This window comes from Salmo salar, chromosome ssa18 (assembly GCF_905237065.1).
Source record: "Salmo salar chromosome ssa18, Ssal_v3.1, whole genome shotgun sequence".
Lineage (NCBI taxonomy): Eukaryota > Metazoa > Chordata > Actinopteri > Salmoniformes > Salmonidae > Salmo > Salmo salar.
Window position 1 is genome coordinate 48686160 of NC_059459.1, and position 20036 is coordinate 48706195.

Consider the following 20036-nt stretch of genomic DNA (forward strand, 5'->3'; position numbering starts at 1 on the left):
ATTTATATACAAAAACAGCGTTTTACTATGGCATTGATGTTGAGGAAATCGTTTCCCTCCAATAACCGGCAGTCAAGTCAGCGTCAGAAATTAAATAATTAAAATTAGAAAACATTGGTAAAATATTATATTGTCATTTAAAGAATTATAGATTTACATCTCTTGAACGCAATCAACTTGCCAGATTTAAAAATAACCTTACTGGGAAATCACACTTTGCAATAATCTGAGCACTGCGCCCAGAAAAATACGCGTTGCGATACAGACTAGACGTCATGTTGGGGAGATCTAAAATCGAAAATACTATGTAAATAATCCATTACCTTTGATTCTCTTCATCAGATGTCACTTCCAGGTATCACAGGTCCATAACGAATGTAGTTTTGTTCAAAAAAGCTCATCATTTATGTCCAAAAATCTCCGTCTCGTTAGCACATGATGTAAGCCAGCCGGACTTCTCGTCATGAACGAGGGGAAAAAATATATTTCCGTTCGTTCAAACATGTCAAACGTTGTATAGCATAAATCATTAGGGCCTTTTTTAACCAGAACATGAATAATATTCAAGGTGGACGAATGCATACTCTTTTATAACGTATTGGAACGAGGGTACCCAACATGAAGTAGCGCGCCAGGTGTCTAATGGGACATCACCGTTCCATGGCTCTTGTTCGGTCAGATCTCCCTCCAGAAGACTCAAAACACTTTGTAAAGGCTGGTGACATCTAGTGGAAGCAATAGGAAGTGCCAAAATATTCCTAAACCCCTGTGTTTTTCAATGGGATAGGTTTAAAGTCAATACAACACATCAGGTATCCACTTCCTGTCAGAAAATGTCTCAGGGTTTTGCCTGCCAAATGAGTTCTGTTATACTCACAGACACCATTCAAACAGTTTTGGAAACTTTAGAGTGTTTTCTATCCATATATAATAAGTATATGCATATTCTAGTTACTGGGTAGGATTAGTAACCAGATTAAATCGGGTACATTTTTTTTATCCAGACGTGCAAATGCTGCCCCCTAGACCCAACAGGTTAAGCCACAGAAAAAGTCAGCAACCTTTCCACTAGCCATGATTGTCTGAGATAATGAGTGGGCTGGACATGCCGAGAGAGGAGTTCAGATTGGTCTGCCATATAGAGGGCTTCTGTTTATTTGAGCTGGTCAGTCTGTTGGTAATCCTGTCGAACACGGCTTTTATTAAATGTATCGTGTAGTGGAGCTGCATAATTGTTGCTCTCCACTTTCTGGAGGATCAAGTTTTGAAATCAGTGGAATTAGAGTCTGATAGCTAAAGAGATGGAGAAAACACCTGTCTCCGGATTACATCTTCAAACTCAGGGCAAACGTGGCATGGCGTCCGTAACAGGGATTGTTGAACAGATTCATGCAGGGTAGTAACGACATGATTTGGCACTATGTTCATTGTTGTTTAACTGGCTAACATTAGCTGGCTGGCTCGTTAGCTAATGTTACGTGACATGTGTGTGTGATCTTACACGTTGTTTACCCAGCTAGGTTCATTGTTTACCTAGCCTCTCTGGGCTAGGCGGGACGAATTTGTCCCACCTACGTAACAGCCACTTGAAGCCTGTGGCGCGATTTTCAAAACCTTAAAAATCCTATTACTTCAATTTCTCAAACATATGACTATTTTACAGCTATTTAAAGACAAGACTCTCGTTAATCTAACCACACTGTCCGATTTCAAAAAGGCTTTACAACGAAAGCAAAACATTAGATTATGTCAGCAGAGTACCAAGCCAGAAATAATCAGACACCCATTTTTCAAGCTAGCATATAATGTCACAAAAACCCAGAAGACAGCTAAATGCAGCACTAACCTTTGATGATCTTCATCAGATGACAACCCTAGGACATTATGTTATACAATACATGCATGTTTTGTTCAATCAAGTTCATATTTATATCAAAAACCAGCTTTTTACATTAGCATGTGACGTTCAGAACTAGCATACCCCCGCAAACTTCCGGGGAATTCGCTAACATTTTACTAAATTACTCACGATAAACGTTCACAAAAAGCATAACAATTATTTTAAGAATTATAGATACAGACCTCCTCTATGCACTCGATATGTCTGATTTTAAAATAGCTTTTTGGTGAAAGCACATTTTGCAATATTCTAAGTACATAGCCCAGGCATCACGGCTAGCTATTTAGACACCCGGCAAGTTTAGCACTCACCATAATCATATTTACTATTATAAAAGTTTGATTACCTTTTGTTGTCTTCGTCAGAATGCACTCCCAGGACTGCTACTTCAATAACAAATGTTGGTTTGGTCCAAAATAATCCATCGTTATATCCGAATAGCGGCGTTTTGTTCGTGCGTTCCAGACACTATCCGAAATGGTAAAGAAGGGTCGAGCGCATGGCGCAATTCGTGACAAAAAAATTCTAAATATTCCATTACCGTACTTCGAAGCATGTCAACCGCTGTTTAAAATCAATTTTTATGCCATTTTTCTCGTAGAAAAGCGATAATATTCCGACCGGGAATCTCCTTTTCGGCAAACAGAGGAAAAAATCACAAAGACGGGCGGTCAGGTCACGCGCCTAAGCCCAGAGTCCCTTGATCGGCCACTTGAGAAAGGCGATAATGTGTTTCAGCCTGGGGCTGGGATGACGACATTCAGGTTTTTCCCGGGCTCTGAGCGCCTATGGACGACGTAGGAAGTGTCACGTTAGAGCAGAGATCCTTAGTAAAAGATAGAGATGGAAAAGAAGTTCAAGAAATGGTCAGACAGGCCACTTCCTGTAAAGGAATCTCTCAGGTTTTGACCTGCCATTTGAGTTCTGTTATACTCACAGACACCATTCAAACAGTTTTAGAAACTTTAGGGTGTTTTCTATCCATATGTAATAAGTATATGCATATTCTAGTTACTGGGTAGGAGTGGTAACCAGATTAAATCGGGTATGTTTTTTATCCAGCCGTGTCAATACTGCCCCCTAGCCCTAACAGGCTAGCTAGCTAACATTGCACCTGGTTGGTTAGCTCCCAGCATATTCATACGGTGTAGTAACGACATGATCTGGCACTATGTTCATTGTTGTTTAACTAGCTATTTTTAGCTGGCTGGCTCGTTAGCTAACGTTACGTGACGTTGTTTACCTAGCTAGCTAGCTACATGTCTTAAGCTAAAGTGTACAACACCCGTTGAATATGGCCGGTGTCAGTAAACGTCTGTAAAAAGCGTAATGTAATTGTTGCCAGCAGAGCTGGTTAGGCTGTTTTCATGTTATCCAGAGGTAAACAAATCATTGTCCAGAGCATCAAGTGGGCACTCCGAATGTTATATAAAATATCCCCATGGTCTAGTAAAGGCATAAATGGAGCTGATACCAGCCTCCTTCTGGCTTCAAAAGAAAAACAGGCCTTATTCCTAAAATAAAATCCCAACTTCAGCTTCAATTCTTTTGTAAGTTGTTGAATATGCAATTTTAAAAAGAGAGGCTGTCATCAATTAAAATTCCAAGATATTTATATGAGGTTACAGTCTCAATCTCATTGCCCTGACAGGTAGTAATAGGTTTGTATGTGACGTGGCCACGTGTAGAAGTAGATGACAGTGCATCACACAGTGAGACCAAAAACAAAGATCTACACACATGCAAGAGGCATTTCTCACTCAATTGACCTAATGTTGTGATGTATTTTTTTTTAAGCCACTCAATAGGTCTACCTGTAACGTGGGTCGTATAAAGGGGACCAAGGCGCGGCGTGTAAAGTGCTAATATTTCCTTTAATGAATACACTTAAAACAGAAAACAACCAAACCGTTCCATCAGGTACTATAGACAAAACGGAAAACACTTACCCACAAAAACCCAGGAAGAAAAACCCCTACTTAAATATGATCTCCAATCTCAAGGCAACGAGGATCAGCTGCCTCCAATTGGAGATCAACCCAAACAACCCCAACATAGAAATAGAAAAACGACAACTTAGACATAGAAATAGAAAACATAGAAAACCCCAAAACACCCCCTGTCACGCCCCTGACCTACTCTACTATAGAAAATGACATCTTACTAGGGTCAGGACATGACACTACCATCATTCTTGGAATTACTTCACCATTGTACCCACAAACTCAATTCAACATGGTTGCACATTGTTGGCTGAAGTCATTACACAAATGTAATTATTCTAAAGTCACATAGATAATAAACTGACGGTGTTTCAATATGGAGCTTAAAGTGATGTGTTTTTACCATGTCAACAAAGACCTTTGGTTCTAAACATTGCACAATAAACTGTGGGAGAATTCATCATTTTCATCATACATTATCTGTCTTTATTTCAAGTGTTGGTGATCATAACAGACAGAGGGCTAAGGTAAGAGACAGACAGACAGTGGGCTAAGGTAAGAGACAGACAGAGGGTTAGGGTAAGAGACAGACAGAGGGTTAAGGTAAGAGACAGACAGAGGGTTAAGGTAAGAGACAGACAGACAGTGGGTTAGGGTAAGAGACAGACAGACAGAGGGTTAGGGTAAGAGACAGACAGACAGTGGGTTAGGGTAAGAGACAGACAGACAGTGGGTTAAGGTAAGAGACAGACAGACAGTGGGTTAAGGTAAGAGACAGACAGACAGTGGGTTAGGGTAAGAGACAGACAGACAGTGGGTTAGGGTAAGAGACAGACAGACAGTGGGTTAGGGTAAGAGACAGACAGACAGAGGGTTAGGGTAAGAGACAGACAGACAGAGGGTTAAGGTAAGAGACAGACAGACAGTGGGTTAAGGTAAGAGACAGACAGACAGTGGGTTAGGGTAAGAGACAGACAGAGGGTTAGGGTAAGAGACAGACAGAGGGTTAAGGTAAGACAGACAGAGGGTTAAGGTATGAGACAGACAGAGGGTTAAGGTAAGAGACAGACAGAGGGTTAAGGTAAGAGACAGACAGAGGGTTAAGGTAAGAGACAGACAGACAGTGGGTTAGGGTAAGAGACAGACAGAGGGTTAGGGTAAGAGACAGACAGAGGGTTAAGGTAAGAGACAGACAGAGGGTTAAGGTATGAGACAGACAGACAGAGGGTTAAGGTAAGAGACAGACAGACAGTGGGTTAAGGTAGGAGGGTTAAGGTAAGAGACAGACAGACAGAGGGTTAAGGTAAGAGACAGACAGACAGAGGGTTAAGGTAAGAGACAGACAGACAGAGGGTTAGGGTAAGAGACAGACAGAGGGTTACGGTAAGAGACAGACAGACAGAGGGTTAGGGTAAGAGACAGACAGAGGGTTAAGGTAAGAGACAGACAGAGGGTTAAGGTACGAGACAGACAGACAGAGGGTTAAGGTAAGAGACAGACAGACAGACAGAGGGTTAAGGTAAGAGACAGACAGAGGGTTAGGGTAAGAGACAGACAGACAGAGGGTTAAGGTAAGAGACAGACAGACAGAGGGTTAGGGTAAGAGACAGACAGACAGAGGGTTAGGGTAAGAGACAGACGGAGGGTTAAGGTAAGAGACAGACAGAGGGTTAAGGTATGAGACAGACAGACAGAGGGTTAAGGTAAGAGACAGACAGACAGAGGGTTAGGGTAAGAGACAGACAGACAGAGGGTTAAGGTAAGAGACAGACAGACAGAGGGTTAAGGTAAGAGACAGATGGACAGAGGGTTAAGGTATGAGACAGACAGAGGGTTAAGGTAAGAGACAGACAGAGGGTTAAGGTATGAGACAGACAGAGGGTTAAGGTAAGAGACAGACAGACAGAGGGTTAAGGTATGAGACAGACAGACAGAGGGTTAAGATAAGAGACAGACAGACAGAGGGTTAAGGTAAGAGACAAACAGACAGAGGGTTAAGGTAAGAGACAGACAGACAGTGGGTTAGGGTAAGAGACAGACAGACAGTGGGTTAGGGTAAGAGACAGACAGACAGTGGGTTAAGGTAAGAGGGTTAAGGTAAGAGACAGACAGACAGAGGGTTAAGGTACGAGACAGACAGACAGAGGGTTAAGGTAAGAGACAGACAGAGGGTTAAGGTACGAGACAGACAGACAGAGGGTTAAGGTAAGAGACAGACAGACAGAGGGTTAAGGTAAGAGACAGACAGACAGAGGGTTAGGGTAAGAGACAGACGGAGGGTTAAGGTAAGAGACAGACAGAGGGTTAAGGTATGAGACAGACAGACAGAGGGTTAAGGTAAGAGACAGACAGACAGAGGGTTAGGGTAAGAGACAGACAGACAGAGGGTTAAGGTAAGAGACAGAAAGACAGAGGGTTAAGGTAAGAGACAGATGGACAGAGGGTTAAGGTATGAGACAGACAGAGGGTTAAGGTAAGAGACAGACAGAGGGTTAAGGTATGAGACAGACAGAGGGTTAAGGTATGAGACAGACAGACAGAGGGTTAAGGTAAGAGACAGACAGACAGTGGGTTAAGGTAGGAGGGTTAAGGTAAGAGACAGACAGACAGAGGGTTAAGGTGAGAGACAGACAGACAGAGGGTTAAGGTAAGAGACAGACAGACAGAGGGTTAGGGTAAGAGACAGACAGAGGGTTAGGGTAAGAGACAGACAGACAGAGGGTTAGGGTAAGATACAGACAGAGGGTTAAGGTAAGAGACAGACAGAGGGTTAAGGTAAGAGACAGACAGACAGTGGGTTAGGGTAAGAGACAGACAGAGGGTTAAGGTAAGAGACAGACAGAGGGTTAAGGTATGAGACAGACAGACAGAGGGTTAAGGTAAGAGACAGACAGACAGAGGGTTAAGGTACGAGACAGACAGACAGAGGGTTAAGGTAAGAGACAGACAGACAGAGGGTTAAGGTAAGAGACAGACATACAGGGTTAAGGTAAGAGACAGACAGACAGAGGGTTAAGGAATGAGACAGACAGACAGAGGGTTAGGGTAAGAGACAGACAGATGGTTAAGGTAAGAGACAGACAGGGTTAAGGTATGAGACAGAAAGAGGGTTAGGATAAGAGACAGACAGATGGTTAAGGTAAGAGACAGACAGAGGGTTAAGGTAAGAGACAGACAGACAGATGGTTAAGATATGAGACAGACAGACAGAGGGTTAAGATATGAGACAGAGGGTTAGGGTAAGAGACAGACAGACAGTCAGAGGGTTAAGGTAAGAGACAGACAGACAGAGGGTTAAGGTGAGACAGACATACAGAGGGTTAAGGTATGAGACAGACAGAGGGTTAAGGTAAGAGACAGACAGACAGAGGGTTAAGGTAAGAGACAGAGATCGTTAAATAATGGGTCAGAGTCATATAATCCCCACTGCAGTCAGGGTTCTGTTGCTATGGCAACACTGCACTTCGGAGTAGATCTGAGACCTTCTGTATCCTGCTGCACCTTCTAATTTCTGAAGACCCAAACACAAACCCTCCTTAGACCCCCCTCCCTTATACATGGAATAGGTGCATGTGCTGGAAATGTTTGTTTGGCAATAATTGTTATTGAAAAATCCGATTTTACAATTGTGTTAGAAATGATTGACTTCTATGCCGTGGCTGGTCTGATCTTCATGGTGATGGCTTTTAGGGAGTATGTATAGCCTTTCCATGTTTTCCAGTTGATGCCAATACCAAAGGTAGACTCGCCCCATGCATATATCCCATTGGGGTTAGCAAAATGGCAGTCGTTGTGCCAAAATCCTCCGTAGTACACCTGGGCACAGTTGGTGGCACTAAGGTCCTGGTCTTTATCTAAGGTTGAAAATTTCTGACCATTGTGAAAAACCAGAGAATCTCCTGAGGAAAAGAACAGAGGAGATAAATAAGGACTCTAGGTAACCTAATGATAGTACTTCCATCAGCTTGCAGCCTTTTTAGCATTCTAGTACAGTTAAATAGTTAACACACACACATGGACGCAGCGGTCTAAGGCACTGCATCTCAGTGCAAGAGGCGTCACTACAGTCCCTGGTTCAAATCCAGGCTGTATCACATCCAGCCGTGATTCAGAGTCCCATAGGGCGGCTCACAATTGTCCCAGCATCGTCTGGGTTTGGCCGGTGTAGGCCGTCATTTTAAATATGAATTTGTTCTTAACTGACTTGCCTAGTTAAATAAAGGTTACACACACCACATTGACCAAAAAGTTATTTTGTTGGCATTTACGTATGTCCCCATTACCAGAAACATTTCATCACAACCTATTTCTTTCAGTTACTTGCTGTGTTATTTCATTGTTCATTTGTTCAGTCGCTTCATTCTCAACCAGGATTCCTATGGAACGCTGTATGGGTCTTTGTGTGTCAAAAAATATACTATTTAACGTTGACACGTCAATTAAGCTTGTTGACCAATCAGGACCTGAATATGACTGCACGTCTCATAATAATTTAAGGCGTTCATACATTTTTTTACATAGTTATTACACATTGATTACACTATCACTCGTATTTCATATGTCACAACGATTCATCAATACGACTGCTATGATGCTGGTAAAGTTGTCACGCGCACCTACAGTGCTGGTCATTAACAAAAAGCTAGCTAGCTCATGGATGCAAACAATGTTCTTCCCCAAAAACATAGCAGAACGACATAATCTGTTTCAGTAGCTATAGTTAGCTAGCTATCTAGCTAGGTGTCATCATCTAAAATAACCCTAATTTACAAGACAGTTCTTAGTTGATTTTAATGGAGGACCCATCTATGTGAAGCTAGCCACAATAAGGATTAGCCACAATAAGGATTAGCCACAATAGTGGACTTCGCGGTTAGCCTTCAAAATAAAAGTATGGCATAATTATACTATTTGTATTCATTTGCATCACTGTCAATGACATACTTTTATTTTGAAGGCAAACAGAAAATTCCACTATTGTGCCTAATCCTTATTGTGGCTAGCTTCACAACTCATAACCCTTTGTGGTCGAGCCTCACTAGCCAGATGAAGCTAGCTGGCTGCTTATAACGTTAGCATTGGCCAACAAGGTTAAGTAGCTGGCTAGCTATTTATTTTCATGAACTGAAGTTCAATTTCAATAGCCGAACAACATGTGGCAACCTAGCTAATACAGGCTGGTTGTATTGGTGCTAGCTAGGTACCAAGCTAAAGCTAGCTAGAAGTTGCGGTCGCCAATGATGCTTTATTACCAACGCGGTATAGAAAACACATCATGGTTGTTTGCAGACATTTTTGTACAGCTTTGACAGTGCTACTGTGTCTTTTTTGACACGCAAAGACCCAAACGGCGTTCCATAGTATGTATGTCGTGAAGCTAATAGCAGTGATGCTATATTCTGGTGCTATATTCTGGTCCTATACTCTGGTACTATAATGTTGGACTATATTCTGGTACTCTATTCGGGTGCTATATTATGGTACTATATTATTGGACTATATTCTGGTACTATATTCTGGTGCCATATTATTGGACTATATTATTGTGCTATATTCTGGTACTATATTATTGGACTATATTCTGGTACTATATTATTCGACTATATTCTGGTGCTATATTCTGGTGCTATATTATTGGACTATATTCTGGTGCTATATTATTGGACTATATTCTGTTGCTATATTCTGGTGTTATATTATTGGACTATATTCTGGTGCTATATTCTGGTGCTATATTATTGGACTATATTCTGGTGCTATATTATTGGACTATATTCTGGTACTATATTCTGGTACTATATTTTTGGACTATATTCTGGTACTATATTATTGGACTATATTCTGTTACTATATTCTGGTGCTATATTATTGGACTATATTCTGTTACTATATTCTGGTGCTATATTATTGGACTATATTCTGATACTATGTTCTGGTGCTATATTATTGACTATATTATTGTGGTATATTCTGGTACTATATTCTGGTGCCATATTCTGGTGCTATTTTCTGGTACTATATTCTGGTGCCATATTCTGGTGCTATTTTCTTGGACTACATTCTGGTGCTATGTTCTGGTACTATATTCTGGTGCTATGTTCTGGTACTATATTCTGGTACTATATTCTGGTACAATGTTCTGGTGCTATGTTCTTGGACTTTAGTCTGGTACTATATTATTGTGCTATATTCTTGGACTATATTCTGGTGCTATATTCTGGTGCTATATTCTGGTGCTATATTATGGTGCTATGTTCTTGGACTTTAGTCTGGTACTATATTCTGGTGCTATGTTCTTGGACTATATTCTGGTATTACAGTATTTTCTTGAACTATTTTCTTAGACTTTTTTCTTGTTTATTTTTTCTTAGACAATATAAATTGTCACCCACCTGCTCCTCCATCTTTGAATGAGCCCAGTGTTAGCAGGTATCCTTCAGCCTCTGGTCCAACGGAGAAGGAAGAGTACTGAGCATAGACCTTATTCCCCTCAAAGTCCTCCATGTCCACCCTCAGCTCATAGGTTCCTTTCATAGTCAGGAGATGCATTGTCTCCAGCCCTGGAGAATGAGATCAACATAGCAGTTCACTGTGTTGTCTGAATACAATGACAAATGGCCTTGAATGAACTAGGACAAACCGGATGAAGTCAGTGGTTAAACAAGGTTCTAGGAGGAGAACGTTCTGTTGGCTAGAAGTTAAACCAGTTCTTACCCAGCCAGTACTCTCCAGCTGCGCTCCCAAAACCACTCTTGTACTGATCCCACTTCCTGTGGAAGTTCACTGATCCATCCTGTCGGCTCTGAATCAGCTGATTTAGAGAGAGATTGTTTAATTTACAGATTAAGAGAGATTGTTTAATTGACAGATTAAGAGAGAGAGATTGTTTAATTGACAGATTAAGAGAGAGAGATTGTTTCATTGACAGATTAAGAGAGAGATATTGTTTAATTTACAGATTAAGATAAAGAGAGATTATTTAATTGACCGATTAAGAGCGATATGTTGTTAAATTGACAGATTAAGAGATATTGTTTAATTGACAGATTAAGAGAAAGAGATTGTTTGATAAACAGATTAGGAGAGAGAGGGAGATTGTTTGATAAACAGATTAGGAGAGAGAGAGACAGTTCATGGTAAATTAGTCTTTTAGTGTATTTCAATACCACAAATTGAAACTGACCGTCCACTTTCTTAGATATGCACTTTCCAACCCCATGTCACAGAACACCTGGACAGGTGAGGTAGGTCCTGCAGGGTAGATGGTGTAGACCCCATTTTGTCCAGAACCTGATCTATAGACCTCATCACAGTCCACTGGATGCAGGGAGGACTGCACCATCACGGGGACCAGTAGAACCAGCAGCAAGATGGACTGCAGCACAGGGTAGATGGATATAGCAGTTTTAATGCAAAAACGGTCTATCGTTGGTTCATTTGTATTTGTATTTATTATGATCCCCATTAGCTGCTGCAAAAGCAGCAGTTACTCTTCCTGGGGTCCTGCAAAATTAAGGCAGTTTATACCATTTTAAAAACATTACAATACATTCACAGATTTCACAACACACTGTGTCCTCAGGCCCCTACACCACCACTACCACGTATAGTGCGTATGTTATCGTGTGTGTGTGTGTGTGTGTGTGTGTGTGTGTATGTGTCTGTGCCAATGTTTGTGTTGCTTCACAGTCCCCGCTGTTCCATAAGGTGTTTTTTTTATCTGTTTTTTAAATCAATTTTTACTGCTTGCGTCAGTTACTTGATGTGGAATAGAGTTCCATGTAGCTATGACTCTATGTAGTACTGTTTGCCTCCCATAGTCTGTTCTGGACTTGGGGACTGTGAAGAGACCTCTGGTGGCATGTCTTGTGGGGTATGTATGGGTGTCTGAGCTGTGTGCCAGTAGTTCAGACAGACAGCTCAGTGCATTCAACATGTCAAACCTCTCATAAATTAAAGTAGTGATGAAGTCAATCTCTCCTCCACTTTCAGCCAGGAGAGATTTACATGCATATTATTAATATTAGCTCTCTGTGTATATTTAAGGGCCAGCCGTGCTGCCCTGTTCTGAGCAAATTGCAATCTTCCTAAATCCTTTTTTGTGGCACCTGACCACACGACTGAACAGTAGTCAAGGTGCGACAAAACTAGGGCGTGTAGGACCTGCCTTGTTGATAGTGTTGTTAAGAAGGCAGAGCAGCGCTTTATTATAGACAGACTTCTCCCCATCTTAGCTACTACTGCATCAATGTTTTGACCAGGACAGTTTACAATCCAGGGTTACTCCAAGCAGTTTAGTCATCTCAACTTGCTAAATTTCCACATTATTTATTACAAGATTTAGTTGAGGTTTAGTGAATGATTTGTTCCAAATCCAATGCTTTTAGTTTTAGAAATATTTAGGACTAACTTATTCCTTGCCACCCACTCTGAAACTAACTGCAGCTCTTTGTTAAGTGTTGCAGTCATTTCAGTCGCTGTAGTAGCTGACGTGTACAGTGTTGAGTCATCTGCATACATAGACACTCTGGCTTTACTCAAAGTCAGTGGCATGTCATTAGTAAAAAAAATGTTTAAAGCAAGGGGCCTAAACAGCTACCCTGGGGAATTCCTGATTCTAACTGGATTATATTTGCGAGGCTTCCATTACAGAACACCCCTGTTAGACAAGTAACTCTTTAACCACATTATAGCAGGGGGTGTAAAGCCATAACACATAATGTCAAAAGCTGCAATGAAGTCTAACATGACAGCCCCCAAAATCAGTTTATCATCAATTTCTCTCAGCCAATCATCAGTCATTTGTGTAAGTGCTGTGCTTGTTGAATGTCCTTCCCTATAAGCATGCTGAAAGTCTGTTGTCAATTTGTTTACTGTAAAATAGCATTGTATCTGGTCAAACACAATTATTTCCAGAAGTTTACTAAGGGTTGGTAACAGGCTAATTGATTGGCTATTTGAGCCAGTAAAGGGGGCTTTACTATTCTTGGGTAGAGGAATGACTTTAGCTTCCCTCCAGGCCTGAAGGCACACGCTCTCTAGTAGGCTTAAACTGAAGATATGGCAAATAGGAGTGGCAATATCGTCTGATATTAGCCTCAGTAATTTTCCATCCAGATTGTCAAACACCGGTGGCTTGTCATTGTTGATAGAGAATCATACTTTTTTCACCTCTTCCACACAGACTTTACGGAATTCAGAAGTACAATTCTTGTCTTTCATAATTTGGTCCGATATATTTGGATGTGTAGTGTTAGCGTTTGTTGCTGGCATGTCATGCCTAAGTTTGCTTATCTTGCTAATGAAAAAGTTAATAAAGTAGTTTGCATTATCAGTGGGCTTTGTGATGAATGAACATTCTGACTCAATGAATGATGGCTTTTTCCCCCCCAAATTTAATTGAAGGTGCCCCAAAGCTTTTTACTATCATTCTTTCTATAATGTATCTTTGTTTCATAGTATAGTTTATTTTTATTTAGTTTAGTCACATGATTTCTTAATTTGCAGTACCGTTTGCCGATCGGCTGTACAGCCAGTCTTATCTGCCATACCTTTTGCTTCATCCCTCTCAATCATACAATTTTTCAATTCCTCATCAATCCAAGGGGATTTAACAGTTTTTACAGTCATTTTCTTAATGGGTGCTTATTAGTAACTGGAATAAGTTGTTTCATAAATGTGTCCAGTGCAGCGTCTGGTTGCTCCTCATTACACACCACAGACCAACAAATATTATTTACATCATCAACATATGATACAATAAAAAACCTCTTGTATGACCTCTTATCCACTATATTAGGCCCAGCCTTTGGAACTTTGGTTTTCCTAAATATGGCTGCTATATTGTGATCACTACATCCTATGGATTTGGATACTGCTTTAAAGTAGAAGAGTAAAGATATGATCAATACATGATGATTTAATTCCTGTGCTGTTTGTAACTACCCTGGTAGGTTGACTGATAACCTGAACCAGGTTGCAGGCACTGGTTACCAGTTTGAAGCTTTCTCCTGAGTGGGCAGCTTGATGAAAGCCAGTCAATATTTAAATCACCCAGAAAATATACCTGTCTGTTGATATCACATACATTATCAAGAATTTCACACATGTTATCCAGATACTGACTGTTAGCACTTGGTGGTCTATTGCAGCTTCCCACCAGAATGGGCTTTTCATTAGAGACACATGTCCTATATTCACGTTAGTATCTCTGAATGTTGTTTTCTGGTTATTCTAATAATGGTGTTGTTTATTAATACCTACCGTCGTTGTTGTGATAGATGTCTGTTTGCCTTTGAAGGAAAGTTCAGATACCTACCATCGTTGTTGTGATAGATGTCTGTTTGCCTTCGAAGGAAACTTCAGATACCTACCATCGTTGTTGTGATAGATGTCTGTTTGCCTTTGAAGGAAACTTCAGAATAGTATGTTGAATGGACGTCCTGTTAGAGAAGGGAGCTCAGTTACTACAGTAGTGTTCAGGTCACCAGCTGTAGGTGAAATACTAACACTTACCCAGCCACTCTGTCTCACTATGACAATTTACATTTTACTGTGTTAACAAACACAATTCAAGTTAGGTCCTTTAATGACTGAACAGATCAATGTTACATTAGGCACCAGGAAAACCTCCCTTCCTAATTGTTTTATTTGAAATGATTTGTGATCTATGTGTTCATGAAAGAGAAAAGTAGGTGTTCAGTTAAGAATAGTGAGAGACATGCATAGGCTCACCTGTATCAGTGACAGATGTCAATGTCTTCATGAGCTGTTTGTCCCCACTAAGATGCAAACCTCTTTTATAAAGTCAACCCAGAGTGTGTTGCAACACAGTACTTTCTCTGGTCCACCCCTCTTTTATTAAGTCAGCCCAGAGTGTGTTGCAACACAGTACTTTCTCTGGTCCAAACCTCTTTTATAAAGGCAGCCCAGAGCATGTTGCAACACTCAGTATTTTTCTCTATGTTTTTCCGAAGCGCCGGCCAAACAGCCGGTAACATACTTATTTTCAGCCGGCTTCTTTTTCCACTTAAAAAATCAACTGCTACTTTTCATTTAACAGTTTTAATTCGCAGAAAACTCAGTCGAGACCCCGCCTGCTAGAATGAACGATGTGCATCTTCTAGTGATCTGTTGATAGGACAGGCCCATGATCTGTTGATAGGACAGGCCCATGATCTGTTGATAGGACAGGCCCATGATCTGTTGATAGGACAGGCCCATGATCTGTTGATAGGACAGGCCGATGATCTATTGATAGGACAGGCCCATGATCTATTGATAGGACAGGCCCAAGATCTATTGATAGGACAGGCCCATGATCTATTGATAGGACAGGCCAAAGATCTATTGATAGGACAGGCCCATGATCTGTTGATAGGACAGGCCCATGATCTATTGATAGGACAGGCCCATGATCTATTGATAGGACAGGCCCATGATCTGTTGATAGGACAGGCCCATGATCTGTTGATAGGACAGGCCCGTGATCTGTTGATATGACAGGCTGAGGATCTGTTGATAGGACAAGCCCATGATCTGTTGATAGGACAGGTCCATGATCTGTTGATAGGACAGGTCCATGATCTGTTGATAGGACAGGTCCATGATCTGTTGATAGGACAGGTCCATGATCTGTTGATAGGACAGGTCCATGATCTATTGATATGACAGGCCCATGATCTGTTGATAGGACAGGCCCATGATCTGTTGATAGGACAGGCCCATGATCTGTTGATAGGACAGGCCCATGATCTGTTGATAGGACAGGTCCATGATCTGTTGATAGGACAGGCCCATGATCTGTTGATAGGACAGGCCCATGATCTGTTGATAGGACAGGCCCATGATCTGTTGATAGGACAGGCCAATGATCTATTGATAGGACAGGCCGATGATCTGTTGATAGGACAGGCCGATGATCTGTTGATAGGACAGGCCCATGATCTGTTGATAGGACAGACCCATGATAGGACAGGCCCATGATCTGTTGATAGGACAGGCCCATGATCTGTTGATAGGACAGGCCCATGATCTGTTGATAGGATAGGCCCATGATCTGTTGATAGGACAGGCCCATGTCAGTCACAATGTGAGCGATGACAGGGAACACTGCTGGTTTGACAGGGTGCTATTTGTCCCGCCTCCGTACCTGTGTGACGTGTGGGCGCTGTGATGGCTTGCAGTTGAATTTCTTTACACGGAGGAGGGTGGTCCAAACCTCTTTATAAATAGAACCAGAGACATGTTGCAACACTTAGTACATTCTCTGGTCCAGTCATTCTAGGAAACACTCTGGCATGTGGGTAGTTTGACCTTGATAGTGATAGAGGCTGCTCTGACCTTGATAGTGATAGAGGCTGCTCTGACCTTGGTAGTGATAGAGACTGCTCTGACCTTGACAGTGATAGAAGATGCTCTGACCTTGGTAGCGATAGAGGCTGCTCTGACCTTGGTAGTGATAGAGGCGGCTCTGACCTTGGTAATGATAGAGGCTGCTCTGACCTTGGCAATGATAGAGGGTGCTCTGACCTTGGTAGTGATAGAGGCTGCTCTGACCTTGACAGTGATAGAGGCTGCTCTGACCTTGACAGTGATAGAGGCTGCTCTGACCTTGACAGTGATAGAGGCTGCTCTGACCTTGACAGTGATAGAGGCTGCTCTGACCTTGACAGTGATAGAGGCTGCTCTGACCTTGACAGTGATAGAGGCTGCTCTGACCTTGACAGTGATAGAGGCTGCTCTGACCTTGGTAGTGAAAGAGGCTGCTCTGACCTTGGTAATGATAGAGGATGCTCTGACCTTGGTAGTGATAGAAGATGCTCTGACCTTGGTAGTGATAGAAGATGCTCTGACCTTGACAGTGATAGAAGATGCTCTGACCTCGGTAGTGATAGAGGCTACTCTGATCTTGGTAGTGATAGAGGTTACTCTGACCTTGGTAATGATAGAGGCTGCTCTGACCTTGGTAGTGATAGAGGCTGCTCTGACCTTGGTAATGATAGAGGCTGCTCTGACCTTGGTAATGATAGAGGCTGCTCTGACCTTGACAGTGATAGAGGCTGCTCTGACCTTGGTAATGATAGAGGCTGCCCTGACTTTGGTAGTGATAGAGGCTGCTCTGACCTTGACAGTGATAGAGGCTGCTCTGACCTTGGTAGTGATAGAGGCTGCTCTGACCTTGGTAGTGATAGAGGCTGCTCTGACCTTGGTAATGATAGAGGCTACTCTGACCTTGACAGTGATAGAGGCTGCTCTGACCTTGGTAGTGATAGAGGCTGCTCTGACCTTGGTAATTATAGAGGCTGCTCTGACCTTGGTAATGATAGAGGCTGCTCTGACCTTGACAGTGATAGAGGCTGCTCTGACCTTGGTAGTGATAGAGGCTGCTCTGACCTTGGTAGTGATAGAGGCTGCTCTGATCTTGGTAGTGATAGATGCTGCTCTGACCTTGACAGTGATAGAGGCTGCTCTGACCTTGACAGTGATAGAGGCTGCTTTGACCTTGACAGTGATAGAGGCTGCTCTGACCTTGGTAGTGATAGAGGCTGCTCTGACCTTGACAGTGATAGAGGCTGCTCTGAACTTGACAGTGATAGAAGATGCTCTGACCTTGGTAGTGATAGAGGCTACTCTGATCTTGGTAATGATAGAGGCTGCTCTGACCTTGGTAATGATAGAGGCTGCTCTGACCTTGACAGTGATAGAGGCTGCCCTGACCTTGGTAATGATAGAGGCTGCTCTGACTTTGGTAGTGATAGAGGCTGCTCTGACCTTGACAGTGATAGAGGCTGCTCTGACCTTGGTAGTGATAGAGGCTGCTCTGACCTTGGTAATGATAGAGGCTGCTCTGACCTTGGTAATGATAGAGGCTGCTCTGACCTTGACAGTGATAGAGGCTACTCTGACCTTGGTAGTGATAGAGGCTGCTCTGACCTTGGTAATTATAGAGGCTGCTCTGACCTTGGTAATGATAGAGGCTGCTCTGACCTTGACAGTGATAGAGGCTGCTCTGACCTTGGTAGTGATAGAGGCTGCTCTGACCTTGGTAGTGATAGAGGATGCTCTGATCTTGGTAGTGATAGAGGCTGCTCTGACCTTGACAGTGATAGAGGCTGCTCTGACCTTGGTAGTGATAGAGGCTGCTCTGACCTTGGTAATGATAGAGGCTGCTCTGACCTTGGTAATGATAGAGGCTGCTCTGACCTTGACAGTGATAGAGGCTGCTCTGACCTTGGTAATGATAGAGGCTGCCCTGACTTTGGTAGTGATAGAGGCTGCTCTGACCTTGACAGTGATAGAGGCTGCTCTGACCTTGGTAGTGATAGAGACTGCTCTGACCTTGGTAATGATAGAGGCTGCTCTGACCTTGGTAATGATAGAGGCTACTCTGACCTTGACAGTGATAGAGGCTGCTCTGACCTTGGTAGTGATAGAGGCTGCTCTGACCTTGGTAATTATAGAGGCTGCTCTGACCTTGGTAATGATAGAGGCTGCTCTGACCTTGACAGTGATAGAGGCTGCTCTGACCTTGGTAGTGATAGAGGCTGCTCTGACCTTGGTAGTGATAGAGGCTGCTCTGATCTTGGTAGTGATAGATGCTGCTCTGACCTTGACAGTGATAGAGGCTGCTCTGACCTTGACAGTGATAGAGGCTGCTTTGACCTTGACAGTGATAGAGGCTGCTCTGACCTTGGTAGTGATAGAGGCTGCTCTGACCTTGACAGTGATAGAGGCTGCTCTGAACTTGACAGTGATAGAAGATGCTCTGACCTTGGTAGTGATAGAGGCTACTCTGATCTTGGTAGTGATAGAGGCTACTCTGACCTTGGTAATGATAGAGGCTGCTCTGACCTTGGTAGTGATAGAGGCTGCTCTGACCTTGGTAATGATAGAGGCTGCTCTGACCTTGGTAATGATAGAGGCTGCTCTGACCTTGACAGTGATAGAGGCTGCCCTGACCTTGGTAATGATAGAGGCTGCTCTGACTTTGGTAGTGATAGAGGCTGCTCTGACCTTGACAGTGATAGAGGCTGCTCTGACCTTGGTAGTGATAGAGGCTGCTCTGACCTTGGTAATGATAGAGGCTGCTCTGACCTTGGTAATGATAGAGGCTGCTCTGACCTTGACAGTGATAGAGGCTGCTCTGACCTTGGTAGTGATAGAGGCTGCTCTGACCTTGGTAATTATAGAGGCTGCTCTGACCTTGGTAATGATAGAGGCTGCTCTGACCTTGACAGTGATAGAGGCTGCTCTGACCTTGGTAGTGATAGAGGCTGCTCTGACCTTGGTAGTGATAGAGGATGCTCTGATCTTGGTAGTGATAGAGGCTGCTCTGACCTTGACAGTGATAGAGGCTGCTCTGACCTTGGTAGTGATAGAGGCTGCGCTGACCTTGACAGTGATAGAGGCTACTCTGAACTTGACAGTGATAGAGACTGCTCTGACCTTGGTAATGATAGAGGCTGCTCTGACCTTGGTAATGATAGAGGCTGCTCTGACCTTGGTAATGATAGTCTGCTCTTTGACCTTTTGATCTGGGTCAACTAGTAAAAGCCCAGTAAACAATGGAACACATTATAATAGATAGTTGTTTTTCCTACTGAAGTAGTTGGATGCTCTGACTGTACATTTCTCCTAAATACATACAATTATTTTGTAAATGAAACCCCACCTGTCCTTAATAAAAATATATTTGTATTGACCTTTACCAATATAATGGAATTGAGTTATTACATGTATTTAATGTTTGGCTGGTTTGGTTTCTTACGATGCCTAGCATCTTGAATTAGACTGTCTCAAAGAGAGGGAGGCATTTCAAAATATCACAATGAATTACTGCTGACTGCATTGATTCAATTCATTAGGCTGGCGGCTGTTGGGGAGAATGCTGTTCATACTGCCAGTCACGGGTTTCTACCAGCCCAGTCGTGTCCAGTCCAGCAGTGGGTTGAGGGACCAGACCAGCCCAGTCGTGTCCAGTCCATCACTGGGTTGAGGGACCAGACCAGCCCAGTCGTGTCCAGTCCAGCAGTGGGGCTCGCTGACTGACTGGCTGACTGACTGGTTCTCTATAGTGGTGGGTGGCTGAGACGGGATGACGGGGCTCGCTGACTGAGTGGCTGGCTGACTGGCTGACTGGTTCTCTATAGTGGTGGGTGGCTGAGCCGGGATGAACAGGGCTCGCTGACTGA

The 20036-nt window shown here is 42.8% G+C and overlaps 2 protein-coding genes across 32 annotated transcripts in view; one reads left to right on the top strand and one right to left on the bottom strand.

Moving 5' to 3' along the window:
• LOC106577222 (ankyrin-3) overlaps positions 1–20036 on the top strand; it is a 587325-nt gene that overhangs the window by 193936 nt on the left and 373353 nt on the right. The window lies entirely within an intron of this gene.
• LOC106591053 (microfibril-associated glycoprotein 4) lies at positions 7032–14821 on the bottom strand. 2 transcript variants are annotated; one of them, XM_014182240.2, is made up of 6 exons: positions 14578–14821; positions 14162–14285; positions 11027–11218; positions 10558–10654; positions 10236–10403; positions 7032–7742 (listed from the first exon to the last, which is right to left on the bottom strand). In XM_014182240.2, exons 2-6 carry the CDS (start codon positions 14162–14164, stop codon positions 7492–7494), a joined length of 711 nt encoding a protein of 236 aa, XP_014037715.1. In that variant the 5' UTR covers positions 14165–14285; positions 14578–14821; the 3' UTR covers positions 7032–7491. The 2 variants fall into 2 exon arrangements, with proteins under 2 accessions (XP_014037715.1, XP_014037716.1); XM_014182241.2 differs by having other exon boundaries at positions 7034–7742; positions 14217–14285; positions 14578–14809.

What these genes read in the sequence shown, in the direction of transcription:
- LOC106591053 (XM_014182240.2), bottom strand. An exon ending in CATATCTAAGAAAGTGGACG is followed by an intron (nt 10,655 to 11,026) that starts GTCAGTTTCAAT and finishes TCTCTAAATCAG; the next exon opens with CTGATTCAGAGCCGACAGGA. An exon ending in ATTCAAAGATGGAGGAGCAG is followed by an intron (nt 7,743 to 10,235) that starts GTGGGTGACAAT and finishes TCTTTTCCTCAG; the next exon opens with GAGATTCTCTGGTTTTTCAC.